The sequence below is a fragment of the Trachemys scripta genome, chromosome 2 (assembly GCF_013100865.1).
Source record: "Trachemys scripta elegans isolate TJP31775 chromosome 2, CAS_Tse_1.0, whole genome shotgun sequence".
Taxonomy (NCBI): Eukaryota; Metazoa; Chordata; order Testudines; family Emydidae; genus Trachemys; species Trachemys scripta.
In genome coordinates this window covers 168,064,974-168,084,940 of record NC_048299.1, presented here as the reverse complement: position 1 = coordinate 168,084,940, position 19,967 = coordinate 168,064,974, and the positions used below count along the sequence as shown (strand labels likewise).

Sequence of the window (19,967 nt, the reverse complement as noted above, 5' to 3'; positions counted from 1 at the left end):
TGATTAGTATTGCATTTGTTGAGATAACATATCCCCTGTATATGAAAACTATTGTCAAATACTGTATGAAAGTAATCCTATCAACTATGGAATGAAAATGTACTACTGTACTTCCCACTGCTCATTTAAAATACCCTTTTTTGATATTCTATTTTCACTGATTATCAATGAAATTGTTTACTGGATTTTTGTCTGAGCAATGGAAACAATATAAATATGTGAACATTGTCAGTAAAAGGGTTCCCAGTGATTTAATTTCATGTCCCCCTATTCCAAAAGGGATATTTGTTTCTGATTTACAGCAGAAGAAAATGTTAAGAACTCTTACTAATTATGTAATAATAATTCTTAAAATTACTTAGTAAGATACTAAGTTTTGTAGCTTGACACAAAGATCATTTGCTTCACACATGTACCTTCAGCTGTCCCTGATCTCAGCAACCTTTGACTTCAGTGATTTGGAAATGATATGGCTCAGTTATCATGCTCCAAAATTTGGCTGTTTACATATATCAAAGGTCAAATAAAAGCTTTTAATAGAAAAATGCAAACAGTATTCTGAAAGAGAACAGAAGACAACCTCTGAACTGCCCTAACATGAATAACTGTCTAAAGGACAAGCAGTTCTACAACCCTGTTGACATCTGATTAGATAGTCCTACTACATTTAGAGGATTATTTTAAAAGGCCTGGAAATACCAGCGGTATGGCCATGGTGAGGTGAAGCAGACCCGAGGTTACATACAAACGTTTTTACCTGCTGATCACATATACTGTTCTTGTTTAAACATGCCATCAACATAGGGATGTTAAACTGACTCTGCTCTAGCAAAACTGTACCAACTACTTCTAGCCTAGTGTGTGTCATTAACAACATTACTTGTGCCTCCTAACATGTAAGACACACAGGAGAGCATGTTTTTGTGGAAGGCTAGAAGCACCAGCTCCACAGCACACTTCCCGCCACACTCCCATACCTCCTTAACACTTCGCAGAAGCACCTCCACTAAACTTCTGGCAAGGATCTCCATTTTTCCACAGGTATGTAGGACAGAACTGAGAGGGAGTGGCCAGCTAACCTCTGAATGTTCCCCTGCTCACTCCATAGATGTCTAGGGTGAAATCCTGGCCTCATTTAAATCAGTGGCAAAATGCCCATTGACTGAAATGGTGCAGGATTTCACTCTTAGGGTGATTGTTAATGCTACTGGAAGCAGCATTAGCACTTGTGAGCTCCACCTAGGGGATGCTACTGTGCAGCCACCGGGAAGGAAGAGGGGAGGGAAGAACCATGCTGCCTGGAGCAGACAGCTAGCAGGGCAGCTGAATCTCCACAGATCTTGGGAGAGCTATTAATTTAGGGCCGCAACCCCACTGGCCATTCCAGTGGAAGAAAAGAATTCTTTCACCCAATTAGAACACGTTGCTTTTTTCCCCTCTAAAAATAAAAAAAAAAAAAAAGGGGGGGGGGGGGGGAGGAGAGAAGAGAATGTGGGCCAGAGTTGCTCAATCTGAGGGCAAAAGAAGAAATAAATCCACTTCCTCCTTAAAATGAACATATTCCACTAATCTAAAGAAAAGATTTGGAACTCTCGAAATTGTACAGTGCTTAGATACCACAGTGCTAAATCATGCATTCAAACAATTACTGTTCTACATCCAGAATAAGAGAACTATGAAGACCGGTGAGGAATTTACAAGACTTCTTTTGAAAAAAAGTACATAAAATATTTATACCAGCCTTTGGAAATTCTTCTCACTGAGAACAAGCTTTTTTTTTTTTTTTTTAAAATAGACAAGTATTAAGGGTCTTTCTTTATCGTGCTGAAGGGCAAGCAAATACATTTTGTGCTTGGACAGGTGAATTTTCATGACAATTCTGTATTGCCATAGACCTGCATTGGGGAGCAATTTTCAAATAGTCCAAACAAGTAATCAAATTTTAACTAAGAATTCTGGTCCAGATCATTTCCACTACCTTCATTTAATACACTGGTCCAGGTCCAGGTCCCACTGACGTAAATAGGAGCAGAATCCAGCCTTAAGAGTTCAGATTGAAAGCCCAGGCCTTTCAAAATTGATGCTTTAAAGGCAGCAAGTGTAATTTACATGCAACTTTGTAGACCTTGACAGCACTAAACTATGTTTAACTTCACATTATCTTTCTAAAATTCCTACCCTTCTATCAACCCATCTTGATCATGTACAACTATTAGAGAGAAGTTTCCTATTGCGTGTATTTAAATATACAAAGAAAGAACAATAAATGTTTCCTATATGCTGCAAAAATCAAATTGCTTAAACCAACATGTTAGTTTGGTTTCCTTCATGCCCAAGCAATTTAATCTAACCCTTTAATTAAAAAAAAAAAAAAAAGTTCAGATGCACTATTTGTTGTTTTACAAATGTCTATAAAAGCCTTTGGTTATATTTCTTCCTTTAATCCTAGAAAACCTTGTGTAATCCACAGGGACCATAGAAATCTGCACATACTGAAGAGCCACAGAACTGGAGTTTTTCCAAACATTCTTACAATCTTTAAGATTTCATGTTTTCAATTAGTTTTTTAGAAAAATCTTCACATACTGCAACAGATATCTTAAGGTGATACAATGTGTCAATATTGATGTTTAAGCCCAGTTATCATTTTGCTTAGTCCCACCATCAGTTTATGGTGTTAGAAATACTTGATTTTTAATAAACATATCTATCCAGTCTGAACTTATTACATATACCAGCAGCACTAGCATCTAGTGGATTACGCATAGGTTCTAGCACTCAGACATAGTCTAACTCTGGTTTTGACACTAACTTCTTGGGAAATCTTTGGCAAGTCACTATATCTCTGTAGGCCTCAGTTACCTCATCTGTGAGAATGCGGAGAATCATGGTGATGCAATCTTTGAAAAGTGCTTTGAAATCTACAGCTGAAAGAAGTGCAACATACTGTCTTGCTGAAAATTGAGCATGTGTGACTCAGTAGAGGGAGAGTCCCCATCCTATTTGTGCTTAAAAAAAAAAAAAAAAAAAGCACTTTAGCATTTAATATTGAAAAAGGTGTCTTGTCTATTGTCAAAACAGGAGAGATTTTTTTTGGTAGTAGTGTCAGCAAGATTGTAGGTAGGTATAGATATGCTAGCTGTAATTTAAAAAGTACTTTTAAATATTTAGTATTTTAGCCATGGAGAACAGTGCTACTCACATCTTGAACTTTTAGACTGCTTGGGCGGGGCAGGGATTTTTACTCTAAAGGTGACCAGCAAAGGTAAAGAACAGCTTTCTTGATTTGGTCCTTTATGATGTTTAAAAGGAATACAAAAAAGTCTCCGCTTTTTTTTTTTTTTGCCTTTTTTTTTTTTTTTTTAAACAGTTACACTCTACCCTGTTTTTCCTGAAAGGCTATATGGATGACTGGGCAACTGGTGAGCTCATATCACATATACCATGGATGTGAAACATCATTAATTTAGAGGGTAAGTCATTTATATTCATACTTTTTAAATGCTTGTTAATATCTATAACTCATTCAGCACCCTAACTGCTTTTCTTGGGAGTTGAGACAGTTCTGTATCTGAGACCTCAGCAAAACCAAGGAAGAACAGATCAAGAATCCCTATCTTTTCCTATTTAAATAAGTATAAGGTATGGGATGTGAAGGTAATGTTCTGGAAAGTTCTGCCATTTTGGAGACCAACTCCGCAAAACTTCGCCAGAGTTTGTTGCATACCAGAGAACATTCTGACTTGCTGTGAATAATCTTGCTCTGACAGCAGGATTCTTGGACATACCAGCTAGCATCTCTGTTCGCTCTCTCTCCCCCAGCCTGGGATAGATTTAACCTTTAATAGTCAGTTTAAAAAAATATATTTTTAAATTATTCTTTTTATGATGTAATTCAGTGAAGAATTGGGCTCAATACTTTTAGCATCATACCTCAGCTGTAATAGCATAAATTTCAAGTAGTAACAATCTAATGTTTTATGTCTTTACCATTTTAAGAAACTAGATCAGCTCACATTTTCCTATGTAGTATCCTGTTTATACTACATATTTTTTAAAGAAGTTAATGTATTGGGGACAGTAAACCATTTCACTATTTTCCTTTTTAAAATATATGGACTCGGTGCATATCTGGGGGGAGTATATACTTAACTTGTAGAATTACTACTGGGATTTCTCTTTCAGTTTATATTTATACAACTTATTGTGTACAACCTCAAACACATTTTGAAGTACTGTACAGTATTACAAGAATATAGGTAGAGTTGAGTAATGAAACATTCCCAATTAATTCCATTGAAAATTGGTGTTTTCATTATGCTAAAAAGGCCCAATACACACTGAAAGTCTAATGTGTCATTGTATGTACTTACAATACTGTAGTGCCCTAACATGGGTGAACCACAATTTATTCCTGTGGCTCAGACAGGATTAAACCGTGTTTTAGCAATTAACCATGAATGCTGCTCACAGACCTGCAAAGTCCAAGGTTATAGTGTGATTCACTAACAGAGTCTGACTCTGTCTACACTGCAAAATCTAACTGTTTTAACCTTTAGGGGGCACTATCACGTTGTAATTGAGTATTTCATTAAAGTTACCTTTCCATAATGTAGACAAGCCTTGGAGCATCCAGTTCTATACATTACGGCTCCATGCACTTGAACAACATATATCAGTCATCTAAATGTAAAAAGTTATACTTTTCCATGCTACTTATCTTGTTACCAGGGCTTTGGAGCGGAGCCCGGAGCTGGAGCGTGGAGCAACTCCGGAGCAATGGTGCTGCAGGTTTTTGCCTGGAGCCGGAGCATAGCTCCAAAGCCCTGCTTGTTACACCACTAACTGAGATGTTAGCGAATGGGGTCTCTTACAATGTGTACTGACAAATGACACTTAGAACAATACTTTCATACTACACAGAATAAGGTACTATAAATACCTACATGAATATAGCATGAAGAGGGCTGAAGGAAACAATTTTCCATGAGTCTCACTAATGAGTGAAATAAATGAAGACCTGACTCTACTTCATAAAACTATTCCTCAGGTAGTCATCCCTAACAAAAATATTTACCCATGCCAAATTGTACAAAAATCCATGTAACAACTGAGCATCATACTATTGAAAATTTCACACCTGTGTGATGTAGTTAGGTCAACCTAACCGCCTCTGTAGGCACAGCAAGATTGACAGTAGAATTGTTCCGTCAGCCTACCTAGTGCCTCTCGAGGGTGGTGGATTTACTACAGCAACAGAAACTCCTTTCTTCACTGAAGTGCCTACACCGGGGTGGCCAACCTGAGCCTGAGAAGGAGCCAGACTTTACCAATGTACATTGCCAAAGAGCCACAGTAATACAACAGCAGCCCAACCCCGCTCCCAATGCCTCCCACCTACCGGCATCCCTGCCGATCAGTGCCTCCCCCTCCCTCCACACACCTCCCGTTCAGCTGTTTCATGGCATGCAGGAGGGATGAGAGAGAGGGAGGACCGATGATATGGCAGGCTCAGGGGAGGGGGCGGGAACGGGTGGAGTGGGTGCAGTGCATGTGGCAGAGCCAAGGGTTGATCAGTGAGCACCCCACGGCACATTGGAAAGTTGGCGCCTGTCGCTCCAGCCCCAGAGTCGGTGCCTATACAAGGAGCCGCATATTAACCTCTGAAGAGCTGCATGTGGCTCCGGAGCCACAGGTTGGCCACCCCTGGCCTACACTGTAGTGCTACAGAGGTGTAACTGCAGCGCTGCAACCGTGCTGCTCTAGTAGTTGTAGCATAGACACACCGTTAGAAAAACCATCACTGTTTTAAATTTCTAGATCTTTCATTAGAAAGAAAAAGCAACTTCTGTGTGTGTGTTAGGCAAGACTCTATTTAACAAAGATTAGCCAGAGCTACACATGAACTTTATAAAACAAGGCTGTGGTAGGTGGGAACTGCATTAGCCATTGAACAATGTTAAAGTGCACTAACTTACAAGGAAAGAAGGATATTTTCTGTCATTCGGGGCCTCCAAACCTACAGCAAAGATGGGACACACATAAACCAGAAAGTGTTCACACATGAAAGTTATATTATGGACTCCATTAAATTAAAAATAGGGTGGAAGACTGCTGTCATATTATGTTTTTGGAAGGGGGTGAAAGAATTAGGCCCCTCATTTGAATATGTGAAGACTACTGACTGAACTTATTTCCTTTAAGTTCCTCCACGGTCAGGCAACAACATAGGTGCTTGACTTTAAGTGCTTGAGTAGCCTCATTAACTACTCACATGAATAAAGTTAAGCATAAGAACAGCCATACAACCAAACAGCCAATAGTCCATCTAACCCAGTATCCTCCTGTCTTTTGACAGCAGCCAATGCCAGGTGCATCGGAGGGGATGAACTGAACAGGCAATCATCAAGTGATCCATCCCGTCATCCACTCCCAGCTTCTGGCAATCAGAGGCTAGGGACATTCAAAGCATGGGATGGCATCCCATCCTGGCTAATAGCTATTGATGGACCTATTTTCCATGAACTTATCCAATTCTTTTTTGAACCCGTGTGTTTGCAGAATCAAGACTTAAGAATTAGGGGGGTTGAGGACTGACCCTCACCCAGTGCTCCCTCTCAAAAAAGAGTTGGATTTCTGCAAGTCATAATAACTCCATTTTTGCCTACATCTGTTCCTGTTTCTAGGAAATGCCTACATACCCCTAAAAGGGAAAGTGCATGCATTATCTGTCCTTCTAAAGAGAAATGCCTAATGCATAAACATAGCACAGTCACAACACTGGATTTAAAGTTCTCTCTTTAAATTCAGTGTATTAAATATGAAATTTCATATAAGGCACCATCTTCAAGTTAGACACAAATATTTTTAAAAAAATAAATCACAAAAAGATCGTTTCCAGTTCTCTTTAACAACTTTAAAGAGAATAGTCTGTGGGAGGAAACTGTGCTGATTTCTTGCAGCTCCTGAGAGTTCATTTCCTTTACAAAAATGGTGAATTAACAATACCGGAACCAACAGGTCAGACCTCACTTTTTCTACAACTTTAAGGTTAATGGTAGGAGGCCCCTGCCCCAGTCAGCTCTTTAATTAAACAAAACAAGCCACATTCTAATGGAAGGCTCAGAAACCAGTGACTATGCAGAAGGAAAGTGGTATTGAGTTGTTCTAGGGTGCAAGTACAAGGGATGGGACACTCTGCAGTGGTCTCTGACAGCTAAGGCTTGGCACAGAGTGTTTGCTTTCTGTGGTCAAGGGCAGGACATTCATAGCCGGCTGCTTGTTGCCACACCCCACCCACCGCAGGCTCGGCACAATGGGTGGCTGGCCCCAGGCTCCCTGCAATTTGTTTGCCCCCAAGCTAGGCTCAGAGTAAGGCGCTGCTTTTGCTCCCAAGCTGGGTAATGCTGGTTTGCTGCCGGGCTAAGCTGAAGGCAGGAGCTGCCCCAGGCTGGGGAATGCTGGTGTGGTTCACGGCTGTCCCAGGCGGCGCTCAGTAGAGGGGCCCGGTGGGGTCGCCCTGGCCGGTGTCTGTGCTGGGCGCTGCGGGGAGCCCCCAGGGGGCGGGGCGGCAGCAGCGCAGGGTGTAGTTGCTGCCCCCGTTGTTGTCCCAGTACTCGCCCTGCTGGCTGCGGTAGCAGACGGCGAAGTGCACGGCGGAGCCCTCCAGCAGGCCGGGCGGGGTGCACAGGCTGAAGTGGAAGCGCTCGGTAGGGGGGTCGCTCCCCTCAGGGCCGGCCAGGGGCTGGGCCGCTGCGTCCAGGAAGGAGCGCCACTCGTTGAAGGTGTAGCGCACCGTCACCTCCTTGGGGCCCGGGCAGCTCAGCACCCGCACGGTGCCCCGCACGTCCAGGGCCGCCGCGGGGCGGCCCAGGCGCTCCAGACACACCCGCTCCCGCCGCAGGCGCTCGGTCGCTGCCACCTCCCCGGCGGGCTGGAAGTCGGGCACTAGCTGCAGGGCGGGAGGCGGCGGGAGGGCCCGGCAGCCCAGGCCGAGCGCGGCGCTGAACTCCTCCCGGGGCAGGCGCCGCAGGCGGGAGAGCACGGCGGGCGGCACCTGCGGGTCTTCCGCCGCGCTGAAGTGCTTCACGCTGGCCAGGTTCAGCCCCAACGCGTCCGCGAACTGCACCCGCTTCTTGCACTTGGTGCAGCAGTCCCCGCTGCCCTCCTCCGGCGGCGGGAAGAGCCCGGCGGCCGCCAGGCTGGGGCTAGCGGGCAGCGACAGGGACCGCCCGCCGCGGCGGCGCAGCCCCAGCAGCAGCTCCCCATCCTCCGGCCGGGGAGAGGCTCCGGCCCGCTGCGGCTCGCCCCAGGGCTCCTGCAGAGGCAGCGCAGCCGCCGCCCCCTCTTGCTCTTGCTCTGCGGAGCTGCCTCGCCAGGGGTCCCGCGGGAGCAGCCGAGCCGTCCTCTCTTGCTGGTGGCCCCCGAAAGGCGCTAGCATTTGCTCCAAGCCCAGCAGTCCGGAGTCCCGGCCTTCCATGGCATGTCGCCCTCGCCCCCCTCCCCGGGAGATTCCGCGGCTGCTGCTGCTGGCCCTCTCCCGGCCGGGGCTTGCTCTGGCTAAGGCGGTGGGGTCGTTTTATCGCCTTTGCCTTGCAGCGGAGTCATGGCGGGGGGCGCGCCCCTGTCCCCCCATGGGCTCCTGGCGGCAGGGACGGACCCTCGGGAGAAGTTAAGCCGCGGGCTGCCAGCCACGTCCCCAGCCCTGCCAGAGCCAGGGGGCGAAGGGGCAGAGCGGACCCAGCGCCGCGGACAGGCTCGGAGAAGTTTCCATGCGTAGTGTGTTTGGCCGAACACGCCCACCTCGGCGGGAGGCGCTGCCCGCCCATCCTTGGCTTCCAAGCCAGGGGATGGCGCTGCCGACTCCACAGCAGAAGCTACAGGAAGAGTCCAAAAGTGGTATCAGAGAGAGGAGCGTCCCACCGAGTTTTCCCTGCAGGGCGCTGAGATGTCTTGTGATTTGCTTGCTGCTCCCAAGCATGAGCCCCTCTAGAGCTGTCAGGGTCACCCCAGGCAGCTGCAATGTTATTATCATTATTGCAGTGTCTTAGGCCAGGGGTATGTGTTTGGGGGGGTATGCAGGTCTCATCTACATATTTGGCAAGTTTTACAACAGGTTACATAAAAAGCCCTAGGGAAGTCAGGCCTACCAAAACTCCATACAGACAATGACTTGTTTATACTGCTTTATATACTATACACTGAAATGTAAGTACAATATTTATATTCCAATTGATTTATTTTATAATATGGTAAAAATGTAGGCAATTTTTCAGTAATAGTGTGCTGTGGCACTTGTATTTTTATTTCTGAGTTTTTAAGTGAGGTGAAACTTGGGGGTATGCAAGACAAATCAGACTCCTGAAAGGGATACAGAAATCTGGAAAGGTTAAGAGCCACTGCCCTAGGCCATTGCCTGTATAAAACAAGGGCACAATGGTCCAAGCTACCCCATAGTTAGTCTCACATTCCAGCTACCAGATTTGATACTACTTCAGGGAATCTATGATGCTACCATAGGGGAGGCAAAAATAATTTAAGCCCTGGTCCTGCAACAGACTCTCTGCATAGGTGATTGACCTCAATACAGTAAATGCAGCAGCTTCTTGGCAAGGACATTAAAAGTGTCTTGGCAAAAAGCAATTTAAAGGTGTCCTTTTTTTGCCTTTGTGATACACAGAGGCCTGGGGGAGGGGATTTGCTGTTACTGCTTTTTAAAGTTTTTACTTATGATTTTTTTAATGTAGAAATATCAGGACGGGAACATCTAGTTTTCCTGATTTTTTGCCAGAGAACTCACTGGGGGTATTAATTCGGATCTTTCTGATGGCCTTAATTGAAGAGAGTGTTGAATCTTTAACAAAAACTTTTGTCATCAGGCCATTTGAGTAAAATAGAAATAGAATCAAAACATTTAAAACAGATTTCCCACTTCAGTTAAGTTGTAGAACTTAACTTCTGTTCCACATACTTCGCTTTTGGAACACCGTCAGAATCCTGGCAGTTCTCCACTAATGCTTGGGCCAAAATTTTTCAAAAGTGGCCTTTGATTTTGGGTGCTCTTTTGGAGAGCTCTTGGGCCTGGTTTTCAAAAGTGCCACGCTCCTGCAGGTCCAGTTGAAGTCTGTATGAGTAGCAGGTGCTTCCAGTGCTGCCAACTTTTCCCATTTTATCACAAGTCTCATGATATTTGATGTTTTTCTTTTACAGACATGTGATTATATGGAAACCTCTGCTTTCATTTTTTTAAGAAAGTTTCTAGATCATCATAATTAAAGAGAAAAACTTGAAAACAAGAACCCTGAAGTCTCAAAAAATCAAAATAAAAAGAATCCCAAAGGTGTATTATTCTTTTAAAGTCACATGATTTTTAAGCCACTCATTACTTTTTTTTTCTTTTTCTTTTTCTTTTTCTTTTTCTTTTTCTTTTTCTTTTTTTTTTTTTTTTTTGGCCAGACTTGTGATTTTTGAACACTTACCCAGATCCTTAAAAGCATTTAGGCTCCTAATTTCCACTGGAATTAATAGAAGTTAGGAGCCTTTGAGAAAATGAGCCTTAGTGTTGGCAATACTGTGCTCCTGTGAAAACTATGCCCAAAGAGTCTGAAGATGCACAGGCCCCTTTTGAAAATTTAGTCATAGTGTTTTCTAAGTTTATAATGTTAAAAAAAAAAAAACACAGAAAAAGTTTGATTTCAGCAAAAATAGTACAAACATTTTTTCCCCCTGTAGGCCATTTTTAGCTGAATGCTGCATGTTAAATGACAGCACCACAATAAGGACTTGATTAGGATTTTTGGAGTCAATACCCTTGCATATCTGAGAAGTTTTCCAAAATTAAATGTGTACTTAGTACATGTTATAGCTGTCATCTTTAGATAGTTCTGTTGGTGAAAGTACAATTCCTCTCCTCCACCCCACCTTTTTCAGGACAGAGAACCTAGAAATCCACATGCAAGTAACATAACTTTCTGGAGATTTAGGTTCAATAGATTTCTGTTATCAAGATAATTTTCTGAAGAAATTAAGATTTATTTTTAATTCAATTTCATTTCAGTTGCAAAAATAACCTTCCAAAGGTGAACTGATGAGATACTATTCTACTTTGTGGGCAGTCTGTCTCTCAGAGAGAGGCAAACTGCTCCCATTCATCTCATCTGGTATTAAAGACAAATGGACACCATTGAAATATTAACTGTCTTAGCAGCAGTCATCTAGCAGGGCTAGATAGTTCATTCATTTAAAAGGATATTTCCACAAGAATAAGGGTGCAAGCTTGTGCTATTGAAGATTAGAACCACTAATGTTAAGATAAGTTATTTAAAATTTCCCAATAATCTGATTCCTTCTGTAAATTCTGTCATTGTAATCCGCTTTTACCAGTAACTAATTCTGAAGCATGCAAGAAAGAACTAATTCTCAACCTAGTCTCGTGTGATACACAGGAACTGGTTCAGATGATAACTAGAAAAACAGATGGTCACTGTTGCTCAGGATACATTGTTTGGCTATCATGGATTAAGAATGGGAGTCAGCAATGGACAACACCGTAACATATAAGAGTGGAGTTTTTTCTTCTGAAAGGCTGATAAACTGTTAAAAATAGGCTGAAAGGCAAGCTAAAATACTGAAATGATCAGGTTAAGTCATATTGGTGCAAACCCCAGTCTGCACCAGTGCAGTTTAGTTACCTTAAGGATTTATACCAGTGTACTACTTGTGCAACTACAGTGTAGTTACACCATTGAAAATGTATCTAAGACACACTTTACACCCTGATCCTGAAAACATTTTCAGACATGCTTAACTTTACACACTTAAGAAGTCCCTCTGAAGTCAATGGAATAACTCTTGTGCATAAAGTTAAGCACATATGTAAATGCTTGCAGGATTGGGCCATAATCCATAGAATCTATCTGAAGGCTGTTCAAAAACACTGTTCGAGGCAGTGATAGTATGTGTGCTGAAGAGCAAAACCAAAGTAACAAGGAGTGAATAAAATGTGTCTAAATAATGAGGTATGGAATATTATAACTTGGATACTATACATATATTCAGTAAGGTCAGATCAATATAGCTTCTGTAAGGGTAAATTTGTGCTGATTTACTGTTAGAATTCTCTGAAAGAGACGCGTAAATAAAATACTGGCTCTGTTGTTTGAATTTTGAAACAGCTTTTGACAAGGTCTCCCAAGAAAGGGAGACCGTTTCTGGGGGAAAACACAGGATAAAGGAGAAAATCCTATTGCAGTGTTGCCAACTCTCACAGTATTTGATGTTTTTTTTCTTAAAATTCCAGTTTCTGGAGTCAGGTGATAACGTAAGACTCTCAGCTTTCATTTTTAAACAAAAGTAAATTTCTAGCTATCACGGTTATGGAGAAAAGTTATAAACCATTATCTTTAAAGGTTCAAATAACAAAGGCAAATAAAAAGATCCCCAAATTATTATATGCTTGGCTTAAATCTTGAGGTTTAAAAAATATCACGATTTTGGGGGTCCTGACTCATGAGTTTTGAACACCTGAGGTTAGCAATATTGAATTGTGGATAAAACTACGTCCTACTAATCTGAGTAAAGTGAAATTAATAGAGGCTGGGAAGTTAATGGTGGACCTAAAGAACAATTTTATAATAATAATAATAATGCTATTTATAAATTAAAAATTCTGTACAGAGTAACTAATTCTCAGAATACCACTATGAATCAAAAAAGTATTATCCCATTTTAGAGATGGTGAGATCCACAAAGATACTTAGGCACCCAGATTTAGGTGCCAAAATCTGTTTTTTTAGGCATCACTGCAATCCAGAAAACTCCTGCCAAACCCTGTAGATGCCCAAGTTTTCAGGGTAAAAGTTCCCCAGTGCCTATGTTTCTGTCTGTGAGCATGTGCACTGCCTCCTTACTGTAGTTGTCCAGATGTCTATCTCCCCCCCCCCAAACTCCAGAGCAATTCACAAACTGGGGGAAGACAGACACATGCTGGGCCAGATCCAGTAGGAGTGTTCAGAGGCCACCTATTGGTTTGGGTTTCATTCACAATCTGGTCACCAGAGGAGGAGGTGGTGGCGGCGGCAGTGCTACCCATCTTATAACTTTTAGCCCAATGGCTAGAACATTTCCTGGAATGTTGAAGACCCAGGTTCAATTCTCCCCTCTCTGCCAGAGGGGGAGAAAGACCGGGGGTCTCCTACCTCTTTGGAGAGAGCTCCAACCAATGAGATATGGAATAGTCTGATATGAGACTCCCTCAGTATCTCCTGTTGAAGTGTTCCACTATGAATAAATAATGAAAGAGTGATGTGAGGAGGGGGACTGGACTCTGGGTTTCCCACTTACCAAGTGGGTTCCTTAGCTACTGGACTACAGAGTCTCTCTCTCTGTGTGGCCCAATGACTGTTCCACTGTGGATAAATACTTAAATACTCATTTGTGGATCTGTGTCTAGACCTACCTCCCTAACTCCTCATCTTATGCTTATTCCACAAAAGCATTCTGCCTCCGCTGCGCTACATGTTATTTAATATGTTTGTTAATGATTTGTTAGGGGAAGGAGCGGTGAAATTTGCTGATGACACAAAACTATTTAAATTAGTAAAAAAAAAGAGGATTATAGGAAAAACTTCCAGAAAAATCTAACCAAACGCAGGATAGTACAATAGCAGCTGAATTTTAATTTTGATAAATGCAGGGTAATGCATGTTGAAATGAATAATCTGTATTTCTCCTAATAATATCCCCATGACTGTGCTCAATTGGTCTGCAAAGAGCACTGCCATTCATAAGAATTCTGTGCAAGCAGTAAGGCAGTAGGAATTAATATTGGATCAAAATCTATTTAAGTATTCAATCAGGTAGTTATGGAGATCTTGGGAATTTAAAAATTCTGAGAGCCGGGTAAGTTGTTTGTTAGTATTCCCAAAGCATGTAGAATTTGAACTCTTAAGTCTAAGGGTTATATCCTCAGCTGATGTAAATTGTCATAGCTGCTGGAGCTGTGAGGATCTGCCCCCAGGCCTTTAATATGTTCTCTATTCAAAACATTTCCAAATGGACTCTTTGAAATAAAAATTTTAAAAGTGATAGTTCACAAGACTAGATCATTCAAGAGCATAAACAAATCTGATCAATGGTTTTTCAAAGCCTACTCATTCATCAGATTATTTTTGTAAAATCTTTGGTTCAGCTGGAGAATTTTTGTCATTGGAGGTGATTCATTTTTGTCTATTATCTGAACAACGTCATAGAGAGGCAATAGCAATGGAGGTTGCACTATGAAGTTTGAGAGGAAGAAGAGTCTTTCTTATGATTAATGAACTGGACTTAGGTGATCTTGATTCAGTTCCTGCCTCTGCTACAGACTTTGGGCTAGTCATTTAGCTGGCAGTTCCTCAGTTCTCCATCTGTAACATGGCAATAGCAATATTTCCTTTGTCTATCTGTTTAGGCCCTGATCTTGCAAACACTTAGTTGCATACTTCACTTGAAGCATTTGAGTCAAATTAAACATATAGTTACCATTTATTGGATTGGGGCTTAGACTGCAAGCTTGTCAGGGCAGGAACTACCTCATACTCTGTTTGTACAGTACCCAGCACAATGGAGCCCAAGCTTGTTTGGAGGCTCCAGGCACTACTGAAATACAAATAAATAATTACAATAAGGCTGATTCAGAACACAGTTTTCCTCCCTCTCCCTCGTTGGAAGTGAAATATAAAAACCCCTCATGCTTTTGCATTTTTAAAGTTCTCATTGGCAACTATTATCTGTTCTTGGAAAAAACAAACTTAGTACTTTATGGCCCTGATTCAGCAAAGAAAGTAAGCAACTGCTTAACTTTCATCCACTGAACACAGTGGGAAAATTCATGTGTTTAAGTGCAGTGCTGAATCATGGCCTTTGAGATTAAAAAACTTAAATTGGCTTGTTTGGAAAATATTTGCAAACTAAGCCTAACCCAGTCCTGCAAACACTAAGGCACATACTTAACTTTACTACCGTGAAGCAGGCCCACTGAAGTTAGGGATCAGGGCTTAATGTTTTTGTGTCTCCCTCTGTTGGCCCAACCAAATCACTTACCCTTACAAAACTTGAGGTGCTGGCAGTGGCTGGAGGGGGGAGAGGGATAGCTCAGTGGTTTGAGCTTTGGCCCCCTAAACCTAGGGTTGTGAGTTCAATCCTTGAGGGGGCCACTTAGAGATCTGGGGCAAAATCAGTACTTGGTCCTGCTAGTGAAGGCAGGGGGCTGGACTCAATGACCTTTCAAGGTCATTTCTCCAATTCTAGGAGAAGGGATATCTCCATTAATTTATTTTTATTTGGATTGTGACATTGTCTCTTGACTGCTCCAGTTTTCATGTTCAGGGATAGTAAAAATATATCCAGTTCTCCATCAGTGAATCCAATGGAGAAAAGAAAATCATCTGAAAGTATTAAAGTGGGATAGGGGATTTCAGTGGGACCTAGCCATTGTGTTACAGTAAGTTACTTAGTGGCTTTGTTGCCAGCCTATTCAGTTGAAACGTTATAGAATAGTATCTTGCAACATTTACTATTGCACTGGGGAGGGGAGAGGGAATCAATAAACCTTGGGGGGAAAAGTCTGGTAAACTTGCCTTAAGAGGGAAAATCATCTATAAACCCTTTGGGTGGAGGGCGGGGGGGGGGTCTGGTAAACTTGGTTTAAGAAGCCCTTTTACAATTGGAGGGATGGACTCAAAATATCATATTCACTTTCCCTTTCATTTATCTTATTGCCTCAATGTCTGTGTGTCTCTTTTACAAGACCAAGCTTATTTTGGTTTAGGACAAATAATGGAGAATAGAAACAGCCTGTTAATAGTCTGGAGTGGCTTCAGTTAATTCCCTCATACTGTAGCCATCTCAGGGCTAACGTGTACCATACATTTTATTCCAGACAACAGAATGAAGGTAACTTATGTACTGATGAAAGGAAAATATGAGAAGTTCTTTCATTTCAGAACTGTCATTAGGAATTCTATTTTCAGTAGCCCACGATGTTTGATCTCTGAATCGGTTACATTATTCCATGAAAGTAAAACTTTATTGCAGATGCCCTGTCCAGAGGCCCAGTCCTTTGGGAGGCAGCCCTGCAGTTGGATGTGTGGTTTAACAAACAGTTAAATCTGTTTGAATCAGTAACCACCATATGAACACAAAAGGAAGACAAAATTGTTTGTCTACAGTCATCCAGCTTCAAATCCCTGGAGAAGGGATGAGCTATATCTAGACTGGAAAATTAAATTTGCTTACTCAGTTGCCACTGATTCAGATAACCATCCAATTTAATCAGGAGTCAATTGAAGCAGCCTGTTGATTATTCCTCTATAATCATTTCAATCATGGCTTCAGTCTCCACATCCTAAATTGGTAGATTTCCCAGCAGTTCCAAGGAAGATATTCTATTAATAAACATACAGGTTACAAAGACTCAAATCTCTTCAGTGACCTCACCAATTCCCCCCTAACATCTTGTCTAAGGAAATCCCTAATGACAGAGGCTTATCAGAAAACATTAATGAGATAACTATTGTGTAATATTAACATACATATGAGAGAAGTCCTGGTGAAGTGTGTGTGTGTGTGTGTGTATAGAGAGAGAGTTTGTGCCCAGAATGAATATTCAAATCTGACTTCAAATTCTTCCCACATCTCACTTCAGATTCTTCCAGCATTAGTTCTGAACTGGTTTTTTATCCATATTTAACTAAGGCTTGGGATTTCAACTTTGAAAATGTATTTTTGCATTAAACTGGTTTTCCAGAGATAAAATTGTGTCATGAATACTCTTGTTTTCAGGACAGCTAATTTTAACAGATCTGTCATTCCTATGTAGATGGCGTGTTGGGATATTAATATCCTCTTAAATTATTTTAAAACTATTAATGCTTCATGTCCTATGGGAATGTTATCTGCAAAGCTAGCATCTTTGTATCTTTGCTAAGATTCTAGGATTTCAGTTTTATCAGTCTGTGAGGATTTCCAAGTATTGGATGTAAAGATTCCATCAGGTTATGAGTTTCTGCTATATTCCAGTGTAAACCCTGTATCACAGATCTTTCCAGGTTATACTGTTTGATTAGAGATTATTTAAATATATGTGTATTCCTTCCTGTTTTGAAGCTTATACAGACAGTTTATTAGAACATTTTCTTATTTTTAAACTAGTTTTCTTCTCTATTAAACAAAATTGAATAGCTGTAATACATAAAGGCACAGATTGGTTTTGTTCTTGAAGAAGCGGGTATTGAACTTAAAAAGTGTTCAGTATGCCTTAAGCGGCATAGCAGAAACTGTTACAGTTTCCAAAGGGACTGAGAGGGATTTAATCTGAATTTCTGCCGGATGTTCAGGAGACAAAACCTCATAAATTTTACTGGAGCCCTTCAGACAATGGCAGAAATCTCTCATCCTTTAGGGCTGCCAAGTATTATGAAGTGTTCCATCCATCTTTAACTAGTGACTCACATTAACAATGATATATGAGAAATAGAGATACAGTACTTTGAATTTATGAATATCCTATTTCTCTGATTCATGGCAATGATTGTGTTTCCCATAATGATGTGGTGATTCTAAATCTTCTGTTATTTGTGCCATGTATGTGGCAATAGGGCAAGGAATCTCTTCATTTTGGGTGAAATCCTGACCCTCTTGAAGTCCAATGGGATTTCTCCTTGTGTCTTGCACATAACTGAGCACACTGTTTGTGCTGAACAAATACATAATAAAAAGGGGAATTATCACATTATCCTTTGTTTCCCAAAAACAGTGTGCAAAAGATTCCAAGCACTTTGGGGAAAATTAAACTAAGAACAGAATTCGACTGAAATTTAACAAAAATAGCTTTTGCACAAATCTTAATTTCACTACAATTTTATGCATATTTGGATTATTTTAGTGGTGTTAAATTGCAGTGTTATGCATCTGTGTTTTGGGAGATATTTATTTAAACTTTCCCATGTATGTAGCATATTAAAAACCTTATTTGTTTAAGTCATGCTTGTCAGACTTTTCAATCAGCTAATGTGATTGTGGTCAGAGAAATATCTGTGTAAAAATGACTCCTTCTGGTGGAGATTTGCAACTGTGTTCATGAAGTTTTGGGCAAGTAGCAGGAGCCTTTGAAAAGGGCACAGCTCTATGACAGTCTGTCAGAGTGACTGGAAAAAAAAAAACACTCAACTACTGAAAAAATGTTTTCAGCATAGGAGGATTTTTTTTTAAATGCTGCTTTCTGACATGCTGTCACAGAGCCACATCCATTTCAAAGGATCCCACTATTTACACTTTTGAAGTAGAAACTACCTGCTGAGTCAGACAGCTCGGGGCAGAGCATCAAAGGGGGATGTGTTTGGACTCCAAGCAGCTTGAACATTCAGTTAGTTAATTTTAAAGATATCATCTTCACCACCCACTCAACTCCTCAATGAAGTTAGAGGTAGAATTTTGGATAGATTAATGGGTTTACGAGCCCACGTCCTGAGGAGCGTATCAGGATAAATATGGGAGAAGATCTGTTGTCAGTAGCCCATACATTTCTAATGTGCAAAGAATTTATTTTAGAAAGTACGGAAACTATGATCAAGCTAGGCCAATGTAGAATCATAACCCCAGCCATCCATGTTCTCTTCCATTGCAGGGCCATGTCACAGCAGTCCCTGTGTCAGCGCTAGCTTGTGGTGATAGAGAGTTCAAAGGGAAGATGACCTGTTTGAAGTGCTGTTAAAGGATCATAATCAGGATTTAGCTGGTGTGAGGATGAACAGTAATGGCCAGTTAAAGAAGCCAGACTAATAGGGGTGTAAAAATTCCCCTGTCCTCTCTTGTTCAAGAGGTTGTGAGGGAGCAAGAACCAGTTTGGGGACAAAGATCCCCACACATTCAGCTCTAAGATTGGGCTCCTTCCCCAGTGACGGCCTCTAACAAGCAGAAGTACGCAACATGCCCAGTAAGAATTGTGGTGCTAGCAGTGAGAGCTACTGTCATGGGCCCTTCTTTAATCATAAATAGTTCTTAGTGTAAGGAAAAATCTCTCCCCAGGTGGTTTCCAAACCTAAGATGGGGAAAAGTATAGAAGAAAGGCATTAAATGGAAAATGTTTTGAGTAGCAGAAACGTCTTGTTGAAATGGAAGTAGAGTTCTAATATATGCTTGAAGACTCTTTCGCTGGCCTGGAACCCTCTTCAGAGAGATCACAGCTTTAAATGAAGCTATTTTATAAGGAAAGTTTAAATACTGAAGATGAATCTTAAATAGAAAGTGATGATCTACGCAGTGATGAGATATGTCCTCTGTTGGGTTACATATCTGCCCTTGTAGGTAGATGGACTCGTTATTGTATTTACATTTTAACTGCTATGATGCTTCATGGCGTTGGTAAACATGTATTCACCGTAGATGCAACTGTAATATATTGGTTGTATTATGTTTTGTAAATTTTCTTTGACAATAATGAAGAAAATATTGGGCCAAATTCTGCCCTCACTTATGCCAGTGCAACCTTAATGATTTCAGTGTGGGTACATATAGGTGTGATTGAAGGCAGTATTTGACGGATTATGGCAATAGAATATTATTGTGATTGTCTTCAGCAATAGATTGATTCTAAGCAGCTTTTAACCCCAGAAGCTTAGAGGTCTCCATAAGCTCAGCACTCCCAGTACTCAATCCTGACCCCATTTTATCCACAAATCTCACTCTTTTCCTTGCTGCCCATCTCTAATTGGCCCCTTATCCCAGACTCAGTCTCCTCACCTAGGCAGTCCCAGTCTCCATTCCTCAGACTTCTCATCACAGACCCAGTCTCCTTGCCCAGCAAGTCCTAGCCTAACCCCTCCAGACTCCCAGGATCCATCTCCCGGTCCTCATCTCCTTGCCCAGCTACTCCCAATCCCCACTGCCTGCTCCCCATCTGATCTGTCTCTCTCCCTCCTGGCCTCCAG

General features: G+C 41.5%; 1 protein-coding gene and 1 long non-coding RNA gene across 2 annotated transcripts; one reads left to right on the top strand and one right to left on the bottom strand.

The window, feature by feature from the left end:
• Window positions 1-6,795: 6,795 nt before the first annotated feature.
• On the bottom strand, window positions 6,796-8,807 carry PPP1R3G (protein phosphatase 1 regulatory subunit 3G). Its single transcript, XM_034762256.1, has one exon. It carries the CDS (start codon window positions 8,477-8,479, stop codon window positions 7,493-7,495), a length of 987 nt encoding a protein of 328 aa, XP_034618147.1. The 5' UTR covers window positions 8,480-8,807; the 3' UTR covers window positions 6,796-7,492.
• Window positions 8,808-10,433: 1,626 nt separating this feature from the next.
• LOC117873175 lies at window positions 10,434-18,018 on the top strand. Its single transcript, XR_004644649.1, has 2 exons — window positions 10,434-12,713; window positions 12,751-18,018. It is a non-coding gene; the product is annotated as an uncharacterized LOC117873175 (long non-coding RNA).
• Window positions 18,019-19,967: the final 1,949 nt, after the last annotated feature.